Here is a 13,116-nt window from a genome sequence, read left to right as displayed (position 1 = left end):
TGGAAAGCTAAGCTTCCGCCCTGGATCAGTTTCGCACGTGAAAACTGTGCCAGTTCAGCATTATATTGTAAGCTAAGTCAAAAACTGTTCAAATAACAACTTTTATTGATAAAAAGTTTAATTCCACAATTTCTTTATTCAACTCTGAAAAGCACTAAATTTGTCAGATTCAACAATAGAAGTTTCCATGAAAATATTACAAAATGCTCTTGTCATTAGTTTTCGCGACTGTCAGGATTTAAAGCAAAATGCCAACTGAAAACAGCCTGTCATGGCTACTTATATAGACTCTGAAATGGCCAGGACTGTCACAATTGACCAATCATAACTTTCCATTTGGCCTGGCAGTCTGGCAGGAAAGACAGGAACTTCTTAAAATGGCAGCCATATTGACAGGAATAATTTAGAAAAATGTAAATTAACAAAGTTAACTAATAACAAAATATGCAATAAACACTTGAATTACATGCTTAACTTGATGCACTTAAGATCTGGACCAAAAACAATCATGGTTATAGCTTAGAAAAATGAACTATTGATATAAAAAGATTCCAAGTGCCAGGAGTTTGAATTTTCCCTCCTGACAAACTTAGAGGTCATACTGGTCATCAACATTATTATGAAATACAGCAATGCCAGCTAACTATTTGGAAAGTAACTTAGGTCTTAGGTAAATAAGGATTACATTCTTTGTTCTTACATGTAAAATGATAAGTTTTTGTATATGTTTATGAAAATAAATGCATTTAAAGTTTTGAATCAAGGTAGACAACTCTAATCGGCCATTTTGATGCCAGGATAAACAAAGTAAGTAAATAAATCATTTCTTGAAGTATAAACCTCCTTATAGTGCCTTATATAGTCCTAGAGCCTCAGAATGTCCTATATCATGGTCTTAATTCCTTCATTTATCAGGAAATTATCTAAACAAATAAAATCAGCAAATATGAATGGCTCAGGCAAGTTCAGGAATCCTGGCAGGTAAGTTTTAAGCATTGACTGAACACTATTACCTCATTTGTCAATAAATTATGCTAGTTTGATGTTCAAATTGTCATAAAACATAGTTTTGTTTTAAACTGATATATTCATTACAAGGTCCTAAAAGTAATTAAGTTGATAAACATTCACAGTCCCTTACACTCTCCCCCTCTTAAAAGAAATTAAATACTTTTTAAATGTTTTCTGTCTGTTTTTCTATTTTCTTCTTCTGTATGGTTGATTCTCTCTGTCACATTTTTTACGTTAGGACACCACTAATGGAAACATCTTTGTTGTCAATAGCATGGATACTATGTCAGCATCATTTCCTTATTAAATGAATATCCTGCAGGCTTTAAAGTGTAGAAAAAGTCATTTCATTCTTACAGTTTTGTTTGGATGTTAAATTAAAGAAAGTAGTAGTTGTCAGATGTAGGTACCTGAACATCTCCTTAACAAGATTTATCTGCATTATTTCTCCAATGTCTGTCACAAATTTGTCTAGTAATTCATATAAGCATTCACTCATTGTTAGTTTTAATTTCTTAAAATTTTTACTTGATTCCAAAGGTATCCTTATTATTATGTTTGATAAAGTGTATTGTTCACAGCATTACAGCAAATTGAGATAACCATTTCCGCTGATAATACTAATTATCATTTCCAAGTACAGTTCCAAAAGACCTAAGAGATAGATACTGAAACCACTTACCAGGAATTCACTCCTAACCATTGCCTGTCAATGGTTTTGAATTCCAATGGTTAAAGCGATGCAATGTATAATTGCAAAAAGGTTCGCAAATAACCATAATCCACATAGTGAAACATGGTTGATCAGGCCATTTCCAACTATGAATTTCAACAACACCACACAGAGCTCTGTGATTCACTTCCAAAATTTTACATTGATTAATCTTGTCATTTCAGTATCAATCCCATTGAACCATTGTACATGTATACAGTAATTATGTATTACAGCTAATTCCCATCTTTGCTTTACTTTACCCTGTTTCAATTTCATAGAACCATAGTTTATTAATTACCATTGTTTTTGTATTTAAGCTGAATGAATTACTGTTCATGTCTTTCTGATGCTCTACTTTGTATTATTCCTATTGAACCATTGTATCAAAACATAATTAATCACTATTATTGAATATTAATGTCTTTCTGGAGCTTCTGGTGCTTTTATTTAACAGTCATAACTTATAACAAATCAACAGTTAACTTCAAATGTAACCAATAATAACTTTTAACAATTTTAGCATAAACAGCTATGTCCTTAAGTATGTTTTAGCTTTGTTATCCAAGTTGGGACTGTGGTAGATTTTTGATACATCCCTAGGTGATTTGCCTTCAAAAGACTGTTGTTTAATGTAAACAGGTATTCCAAAATATCTCAGGCTTTGGGCTGGATATTGACGTTTATTATCATTTCTGTCACCGCCTCTATCTAATTCACTATCTGCAATTTGTTTTATTATTCTTATTTGTCTCATATCAGCATTTGGAGTTGATTTGTTGTCTTCTTCTGTACTTGCAAACATTATTTGAATTGCAGAATCTGACATTTTTTGTTTTGTTCCTTACTGTTAATTTACTTTTGCGTAGTTTTATTCCTTTTTGGTATTAAATGATATCATTCAAGTTCAAGGTCACTTCCAGTAAAAATGTAAACAGTTCTTTTAATCCACTGATTCTGACACCAATTGTAAGCTAAGTTAAAAACTGTTCAAATAACAACTTTTATTGATAAAAAGTTTAATTCCACAATTTCTTTATTCAACTCTGAAGAGCACTAAATTTGTCAGATTCAACAATAGAAGTTTCCATGAAAATATTACAAAATGCTCTTGTCACTAGTTTTCGCGACTGTCAGGATTTAAAGCCAAAATGCAAACTGAACACAGCCTGTCATGGCTACTTATATAGACTCTGAAATGGCCAGGACTGTCACAATTGACCAATCATAACATTCCATTTGGCCTGGCAGTCTGGCAGGAAAGACAGGAATTTCTTAAAATGGCAGCCATATTGACAGGAATAATTTAGAAAAATGTAAATTAACAAAGTTAACTAATAACAAAATATGCAATAAACACTTGAATTACATGCTTAACTTGATGCACTTAAGATCTGGACCAAAAACAATCATGGTTATAGCTTAGAAAAATGAACTATTGATATAAAAAGATTCCAAGTGCCAGGAGTTTGAATTTTCCCTCCTGACAAACTTAGAGGTCAAACTGGTCATCAACATTATTATGAAATACAGCAATGCCAGCTAGCTATTTGGAAAGTAACTTAGGTCTTAGGTAAATAAGGATTACATTCTTTGTTCTTACATGTAAAATGATAAGTTTTTGTATATGTTTATGAAAATAAATGCATTTAAAGTTTTGAATCAAGGTAGACAACTCTAATCGGCCATTTTGATGCCAGGATAAACAAAGTAAGTAAATAAATCATTTCTTGAAGTATAAACCTCCTTATAGTGCCTTATATAGTCCTAGAGCCTCAGAATGTCCTATATCATGGTCTTAATTCCTTCATTTATCAGGAAATTATCTAAACAAATAAAATCAGCAAATATGAATGGCTCAGGCAAGTTCAGGAATCCTGGCAGGTAAGTTTTAAGCATTGACTGAACACAATTACCTCATTTGTCAATAAATTATGCTAGTTTGATGTTCAAATTGTCATAAAACATAGTTTTGTTTTAAACTGATATATTCATTACAAGGTCCTAAAAGTAATTAAGTTGATAAACATTCACAGTCCCTTACACTATTTTAAATATTTTTGAATAATATTTGGGTTAAATTTTTGGTATATTTTCAGCGGTTCAGTATAATTGATTGAATTTATTTGCATTGTTGTTTTTCAAGGTCAATGCACAAAGTAGATTTACTCTTGTTTGATTTTTGTTTGTATGTATATAGTTGAAGGCTAAGTCTCACTATATATTTAATTTTACAATTAGAGGCAAAGATCCTCATTGTATTTATAAACAACAAGGTCAGATTTTTGTATTTTATTTTCGTTATTGATTTGAGTTTACTAAGTAAAAATTCTATCATAATTTTTATCTGAATTGTTTTAAATAAATGTAAATTATTTTTCGGGAAGGAATTTCGAATGTAGAATAATTGCAAGTCTGCTGTCTAACGACTGATCGACTTGACATACTTTAGCTGAACTTCACTGAATCCAATTGCACGAATTATAACTAATTCCTGCATTAGTCGTCGTTATATCTTTGGGCTACCAAGTAAGAACAAAAATAATGGCAGGGTGCAGCGAAAGAATTTGTGTTAATTTTGCTTCGAAAGAGGAACTCCTAAGGATTCCGGGCATAAGTTCAAGGATAGCTGAGTCTATTATTACAATCCGTAATAGTGGAGGGAATATAACACTCGGAGTGCTGCAAGACATGTTAGAGCGCACTTTAGATAAAGAAGAAGTAGCTCTGCTGGAATTTTCATTAAGTGAGGGTTTGCCATTAGATTGGGGGAATATACTACCTAAAGTACCATCTTCGTCAAGGAAAGATTCTGGTGAAGGAGGGGACAGTCGAGCAATTTTGGACAGCTTGTTGGATGTTCAAGAAAAAGGGAACTTCCATGAAGATGCTGAGGAGCCCGACAAGATTCCTTCAAGTAAGGATTGGCAAGAGGTACAAAAAGTCTTGAAAGTAGCCAAAGATATCATTCGCGCCAAAAATGCAAGTAGTACGGTTGACCCCCTGTCCTCAAAGGCCAAGTCTTTGAGAGGTGGGGCGCGTCCCAAGCTAAACACAGCTGCTAGGTATGATGATTCTTCAAGTGATGAATTATCTGGACTGAGTAGACAATCTTCTCCGCAACCTAGAGTTAAACATAGCGCGAAAAAGTCCGAAACTGCAGCATTTATTCGGAGTCTGCCAAAGAGGTTGCAGTATGATGGAAAGGGAAACTGGCTGGCATTTAAGCAGAAGTTCTTTCGTTATGCTAACGCATGCGATTGGACGTCAGACGAATGCCTTGATGGTTTATGCTGGTGCCTGACTGGAAAAGCCGCTGACTATCATGCTATCATCGTGGAGAGAGATGGCGATATTTCTTATCGGAAGCTCTTGCATAAACTGGAGATGAGATTTGGTTCCAGGGAACCTGCTGAAACAGCCCAAGTGTGTTTCCAGCAATCTTCACAGCTGCAGGGGGAGTCTCTTGATGATTGGGCAGATAGGGTCATGACCCTGGCGACAAATGCGTTCAAAGACCTGCCTGAATACTATTCCAATAGGCAGACAGTGAGCAAGTTTTGTGAGGGTCTGGTAGACAAAGATGCCGCGGTAGCCGTAGCCATGGATAGACCTACAACCATGGAGGAGGCAATGAATAAAGTCCAATGGTATCAGCACCTGCATCAGTCAGTTTATGGCCGTTCTAAGAAGAGGGCTAGTAAAGAAGTTGTTGACGATGGTGCTAATGTGTTTGCCCTAGAAGAAGCTCCTGAGGTTGCGCAAGCCAACGCTGCTCCATCTCAGTTGAGTTCTTTGGAAGTGGCAATTGAGAAGCTTCAGAGATGTTTTGACAACATGGTCCTGAAACTAGATGAGGAGAACACTTCTCAAGGAAGAAGCAGATGGCCTAGAAGAACTTGTTTCGGTTGTGGGAAAGAGGGTCATTTCAAGTCTGACTGCCCCTCACTGCAATAAAAAAAAAATAAAAAGGGGAGGAGGTAGTATGTGTTCTTCCGGTTAGCGCCAGAGTCGCAAACCAGCGTCATTTCATGCTAAGCATGGAGTGAGACCAGGTTTGTGAAGGAAACAGTCATGGACTAAGTTCCATGCTGGATGTATTCTCGATGTAGACAGCATGTAAAGAAACATTAGCAAGTGTGTTGCAGAATAGTTCAATTCGAGGCTCATTTGGTTATTGCTGGGAAAGAAGTAACACAGACAGTTTAAGCCAGGTCGAGGAGGGTTGTTCCATATCAACATAATCCTATGTGTTTGTCAGAAGCATGTCAAAGCTGCATTGTCACGAATACCGGTATCGGGGCATTGTACGAGTATGTTTCTGGGGTCGAACTGAGGAAACTGCCTTGTGGGGGATGTGATCATTGCGCAAGGGTTGACTTGGACCTCGTCATGAGGGATGAAGATGTGGCAATTCTCTTGGTATTGCAAGGTGTGTGAAGATGAAGTTTGACCGTGACAAGTCATAAGGTATCATCGCAATAATGTCGATAACCAGGTATCACAAGGTGTGCGAAAGATGAAGTTTGACGAAAGTCATAAGGTATCATCGCAATAATGCTGATAATCTGGAAGAGATTTGCGGATCCATTGTATCGTCGGCAATTCCAAGGTCACAAGGGTCGCAAAGGTTCACAAGGAAGCAAATGTCCAAATGTTGGGGTTGTACGCAGAGAATCAGGTCAATGGTGCTAAAGTTTAGTGTGTTTGAAGATGCTGTAAGATTGTGAGCAGATATTGAGAATACAGATCGATGCTCTTGTGGTGGAAGGGGAAATAGGGCACAGTTTTGAGTAGTGGAACAACTTCCACAAGAAGCTGTAGAGTAACTTCCGCCAGCAGTGCTAGTTCCAAGAGCTAGTGCTGGGTATTTAGTATTGCCAAAGTCATTAAGTAGTTCTAGTAGGTCCTGGGGCTAAGTCCCACTGACTGAATAAGGAACAGTACCTATAAGTTCTATTGAGGGACATGGGCGATACTAAAGGTAAGATTCCCAATAAGTAGAAAGGTTCTTCAGATGAGTCAGGATATACCATCAGGTGGTCTCGGGGTGTTGCAGTGACCAGGGCCAGGTTTAAGAAGATGTTCTTCTGGTATGGCAGGGGTCAAGATAGTGCAAGTCATGTGACGACATGTGGAATTGCATTTGCAGCATGAAGATGGATGGTCATGGGTAGGTTGGCACAACAGGTCCTGTTCTGAAGATACAAGGGAAAACAGAGGTTACAGCCAAAGCAAGCTGTGGTGCCTTTGATGCTGTTGGGAGATCTTATTGGAAATTACAGAAGCCTGGGATATTAACAAGTACAAATGTGCAATGCTAAGTTTGTTGCTTTCTTGTTCTGTGTTAATGTGGCTGCTGTGGTGTAGAAGGTATCTCCACAAATCTGTAGTCAACACTCAGGTTTGGTGTAGAGGTGTAAGCTGCAATCGGCTTAGGAACTGGATGCTGGCCGCTGTTAAAACAGTGCCCAGGAAGGTAAGATATCTAAGATATCAGTTATCCAGTTAAGCTATCTGTCAATAACTTGTCAGATAGGCATTTGGCAGATTACTGTTGCACAGGCTAATGCCTGCCCACTTATAATCTGTGTTTACAGGCCAACGCCTGTAAAGGCGGTTTTGTGGGTACTGGTTTGAAACCCAGGAGTGGACTTGAATCTCGGGGTCCCGCACTTCCAGTGAGAGGACTTCATCTTTAAAGTCGGGGGGAGTGTGGTGAGGTATGGTAGTGTAACCGTAATCCGGAACATACCGTTCCCGGAAGGTACGAGATTTAGTCCGGGCAAGACGAGAACGATTCCTAGCCGCCATCTTGTAAGAAGGTAATTAGAACGGCAAGATAAATCCGAAGAATCTGAGAGATATAATTACAGTTGAGTTCACACTAAACTTCCCACCCTTGTGCACTTCTAGTGCACTAGAGCTGAACTAGAAGTGCACTAGAAGTGCACTTCTAGTGCACTAGACCATATGACCAGGCTGGCCAGGGAAGGTGACACCTAAATGGTTTATTGGATAATTGTATATTATCAAGTGAGGGGGGGGGGTATCCATTGTTACGCTGCTGTATGAAAAAAAAAACTGGGAAAATATGGCCTATTCATGAATATAAATAAGTAAATTTTAAAATCAGCAGTTTTAACATTTTAGGTGAAAGCTTAAAATTAAAATGTGTTTTTTTATTTATTGTAATCATATTTTTATTAACCTGAGTATTTAACTGTAAGTGAAAAATAATACCCCTTAAAATCAAATTTATAGAATTAATAAGGTTAAATTTAAATATGCTCCGTAATGGATAATTAAATAAGTGTTTTTAAAGCTTTTTTTAATGGCCATATATTTCAATTTTTTCTAGTGTACAAATGAGAAAATCGATGTGATAATTCTGGCCCAATTAATTTAGTTTGTAGCAACATAAACTTTTTTTCATAAGCTCATACAAATCAAAGAAAGGTTAATATTTGAGCTAAAATATTATTTCTATAATATATAACTAAGAGACAATTCCTCATGTTCATTATTCAAAGAGAATATTAATACATTGATTTTAAAAGAATCCAATATACGTGCACTGTGATAATTTAGTTTTTAACTGTATAATTCTTGCATATGTTTTAAAGATATAAATAGTTAAAATATTATACATTTGATAACTTTATTCATTATTTAAATATTAAAAATTTTATGTATAAAGAGAATACTTTTATTGAGGAGGAAAATCTCAAGTCATGCTGTGTATGAGTATTTTCTGTTTTCAATATACCACTCTCCTGCTGATAAAAGGGCCTCAGGCTAAATAACAAAGAACAATCAATTTTGCAGATTTATAAGAATTCATTGAAATTCCCTGGTTTTCTCAAAATGCATGTTAGACATAAGCCTGGGATTCACCAGGCTTGGCACTCAGGCTAGTAAGTCATATAGATAAATGACCATAATTTTTGTATAATCAAATATACAAACAAAATCATAATGGCATAAATGCATAATAGATAATATTGTCTCTAAAGCGGAATTTTCTATATGTATCCATTTATCAACATTTCTTGCCATTCTGCATAATAATATCACGGATATTTATACATAATTAAAATTTTTCCATGAAATAAATAAAATTTATAACTTTATTCAAGATTTCTACATTAAAAATGTAATGTATAAAGGGAATGTTTTTATACAAGTCATGCTGTGTATTGGTATTTTTTTGAGAGCGACTGTTTTCATTACACTGGTCTCCTGCTGATAAGAGGGCCTCAGGGTAAATAACAAAAATGCAGATGTATGCAATATTTATTTAAAATTTCCTTTTTTTTTCATCCAAAATACAATCATGTAAGTCATCGATAAATGACTATACATTTTGTATAATCAAATGTAAAAAATAGTTTTAATGGCATAAACGCACGTTAGATATTATTGTCATTATTGTCTTTGAAGTGGAATTTTCTAATCTTTTCATAAAAAAAATGGTTTAAAACCAATATCAGTGTTAACTATCAGGCCTCGATATTAGCGGTGGTCCGTTGGTCCGAGACCACTTGGTTTTGACAAGGACCACCTAATTTTAAAACCCACTGGTCCGTCGGACCACTTGAATTTTCTGGTTGATACAAGGCTTATTTGGGAGAATGGCGATTTGGTCAAAAACATGTTATATACTTTTGTTTAAAATCATTAATCTATGTCCGATGTACATGTATATGGTTCATTAATCTCTGATTAGTTACAGAAGTTCTTAAGTCATCAATAACTTTCATTTTAAGTCGCTAAAATTTTGTTTATGCAAGTTAAAAGAGTTAAGAATTTGTGATATAAATTTAGGTACAAAAATCATTCAAATGGTGCTAGTAATTATGCATTGTCTGATTACCACAGCGGAACCATTAACATTTTATGTTATGTTACATATTAATCAACCGGGAGTATCCGATGATGGTAATTATATGATATTGGATAAACTTAAATTTCAGATATTTGAATAACGGCAGCAAACGAAAGGAACTGGAAAAAATACATCTAGTAATTCTATGCTATTTATCTTTATTTTAACTGTTTAACGATAAGAGATCTGTTTCTTCTAGAGTTAAAATTATTTTAAAAGGTTAAAAATACCTAATGTCAAAAATGAATATCAAATAACAAGCAAAAGGGAGGTAAAATTATGTATTATAAATATGTGAGAAAATATAAATATGTGAGAAAAATAAGATAAGTTATAGTAAATAATAACGTTGTCATTATTTTAATAATTTCGATATTTCCTTGTTTTCAAAGACAAGAATAAGATAATTTATTAGTTCCATTAAAAATGTTAATCTATAAAAGATGCTATGTTATTTATAATCATGATTATAAGACATACCACGTATCAGCAATGGATATTTGAATAACAGTAAGAAAATAACAGACACAAATGGCTTCACTATATATTCCCTAACTTGATTTGAGGGAGAAATCACATTAATATAAAAGTTAACATAAATAAGAGCTCTGCTGTGTATTTTTGACTGAGATAAAAACAAATAAACAAATAACTCTACGATAAAATACCTACTGACTTGCTCTTCCTTTTCTGATTAGATGAAAAATATATATCTAAAAATATCTGTTCTCTTTAAAGGTTAATAATACATCTTTGTCATAAAGTTTAAACATTTTTTTTGTACATTTGCAGTAAAATGATATAATAATGATAACTGACCACCTGACTTCTGGAAGGACCACCTAACTTTCAAATCTAGTGGTCCGGCATACCACCTGCTAAAAAAGTTAGTGTCGAGGCCTGACTATTCTACAAAGACCTCATATAAATATTTATCCACATTTATTGCAATTCTGCATTAAAATTTGCAGCATCTTTTAGTTTTTGAAGTAGGAAATGTTATTTTTTTCTATTATAGATTTGACAAATTTGCCTTGTCAGTTTTTACGCGTTTAGAAGATAATATATTTTTAAGAAAATATTTAAATACATGATTATAAAACTTTTGCAACTTCCTTTTCACTTTAATGCAGATCTGTTTTTTTGTTTGTTTTTTTTTTTAATTAAATATCATACATGAGCAGAAAACAGTTACAGGAGATTAAAGTGTCAAAAGTCATGTTGTGTATTGGTGTTTTGGTATACCGTAGTACCCTGCTGATAAGAGAGCCCCTCAGGGTAAATAACAAAAGGCTGATTAGGCGATGTAAATTCTGTATTCTCTGGATGTTGGTGCAAATAAATTTCATTACAAGTAGTACAAAAAGAGAAATGAATATTTTTGCAGTTTATAATAAACTCAAATTAATCATATTGCATTATAATGTTACAATGCATGAAAAAAAAGGAAAAAAGATTGGTGTCGTCTCAAAATGTGTAATTGACGGATTTTCTCATCTTTTTGTTAATATATATGTCAGTTTAAGTATACTAGTATCCCACAGGTACATATCAATACTTTATCTAAACTTAATCCACATTTCATACATACCACCATTCTATATAAATATTTATTTTCAGAATAGTATATATCATTTATATTAATCTTAGGTAAATCTCAGTTTGAGAAGGTAAGAGAGATTAAAAATTAGATAAAATTGACAAAATTTAGGCCAATTATAAACATATTAATTCTTTAATTAATGCTTAAAATCATTACCTTTAACTAAAACAACCATGGTTGTTTAAGTTAAGATCAAAAATAACTAATACTACGGTATAATTTGCCCCCCCCCCCCCCCCCCCCCAAAAAAAAAAGAACTGACTGAATTTTGTTTGATTAGCATTTCAATGTTTCATATTTTCATTACCAAATTATAATAAAATAGAATCATATTAAATATCAATTAAGTTTGTTTATTTATGCACTTATCAACATGAAAGTTATAATTATTTATATTTAAATTACTTATTCTAACAATTAAGTTTTAAAGTACAAAATCAGTAAAATTAATGACTGAAAAATTATTGTTCTAATATTTTTCGCCATATTTTACAAAATCCAATATTCACAACTTCAAATTTATTATCAAAACTGTTATACAGATATCTATATTTATCTATCTTTTTGTAAAAGTCAATTTGCTATTCATTGAAATTAATACATAAAATAGGTCTGGTGCACTACAAAAGTGCACTTATGAAGTGCACTAGTAGTGCACTACTAGTGCACTTTGAAGTGCACATCTAGTGCACTCCTAGTGCACTTTGTGTAACCTTTAGTGTGAACTCAACTGTAAATGGTCATCCGTACAGGGAAAGTGTTTCAAGGTAAGCAAAACATATTTTTTAAGGACTTTAAGGAAAACTTATGTTTAATACCAGGGTCTTTCAAATAGATTCTATTTGAAAGACCCTGGTTATACTAATAAAAATATGAAAACGGGGAAATAATTCTCATAATAAAAGTGACAGTCACCAAATACATTTCTATCTGTCTATGTCATATATTATGCTCAAGAAACATACAAAGTTTAAAAGAATCACTTTATTATTTTTCTATTTTTTTTATGTCATAAGCCCGATCGGGCATTTTCACCAGCATGTAAAAGTAGAGCATGCTAGTCATGATCAGAATTGATTGTTAAGCAGTATGATGTAGATGTAGAGATTTCCAAAACAATTCAATAAAATATTTTTAACGAATGTTGCTTATCAATTTAGCAGAATATTAGTCAACAGTTCCAACCTTGTGCTGGTGTTGCACCTTTTTTGACTGGACCACCTCTTCCAGCCGGACCACCTCTTCCAACTGCAGCACCCCTTCCTGCAGCAGGTCCTCCTCGAACGGCAGTTCCGCCCCGACCTCGTGCTGCAGGCGCTTTTGTTGGTACTGGTTTTTTCGGTGGCATTTTGTAACAGTTTTCTTTTTAATCAAATGCCAAATTCTAATGACTTGTCCGCCATTTTTATACAATGCAGTCTCGCACTTGGTAGCAAATATTTCAACTTAATCTGATTGGTTAATATTGAGTAGAAAAGATAGAAAAGATACTTTATTAACGGAAAGCAAGTACATTTAAAAAATAAAAAAGGAAATGTGTGAGCACGGTTGCAAGTACCGTACGTAGGCCGAATTGGTGAAACAACTTTACAATAAGACTACCGTTTTTTTTGCTTATTACAGGCGTTTTTCTTCGATTCAATTCTATGTCGGCGTTTCAATTCAAGTAAAGTTTGCATGCTTTATGCTATTTTACGTGTCATCTCTTGAAAATAAAATTTGAATTCCCCTATTAGAATCTATCCTAATTCTTTATTTTACGATTTACTTGTGTATGTGGTATATATTTTGGAACCTGATTTTATGTAATAGATGACCAAATTTGCTCGACATAGGTACTTTACAGTTATACAGTATTTATACTGCATGTTTTCTCGTATAATCGTGGGGCTTTTAAAGCCT

At 33.9% G+C, this 13,116-nt stretch overlaps 1 protein-coding gene across 1 annotated transcript in view; it reads right to left on the bottom strand.

Moving 5' to 3' along the window:
* The window catches only part of LOC132758325 (IQ motif and ankyrin repeat domain-containing protein 1-like), a 34,325-nt gene extending 21,662 nt beyond the window's left edge, over positions 1 to 12,663 (bottom strand). The window contains exon 1 of the mRNA XM_060749903.1: positions 12,400 to 12,663. Coding sequence (XP_060605886.1) covers positions 12,400 to 12,562 — 163 coding nt within the window. The 5' untranslated portion in view covers positions 12,563 to 12,663. The remainder of the gene's footprint in view (positions 1 to 12,399) is intronic.
* Positions 12,664 to 13,116: the final 453 nt, after the last annotated feature.

This window comes from Ruditapes philippinarum, unplaced genomic scaffold, assembly GCF_026571515.1.
Source record: "Ruditapes philippinarum isolate M1 unplaced genomic scaffold, ASM2657151v2 ctg667_1_1_1_1, whole genome shotgun sequence".
Taxonomy (NCBI): domain Eukaryota; kingdom Metazoa; phylum Mollusca; class Bivalvia; order Venerida; family Veneridae; genus Ruditapes; species Ruditapes philippinarum.
This window is presented reverse-complemented; position numbering and strand designations above follow the sequence as displayed.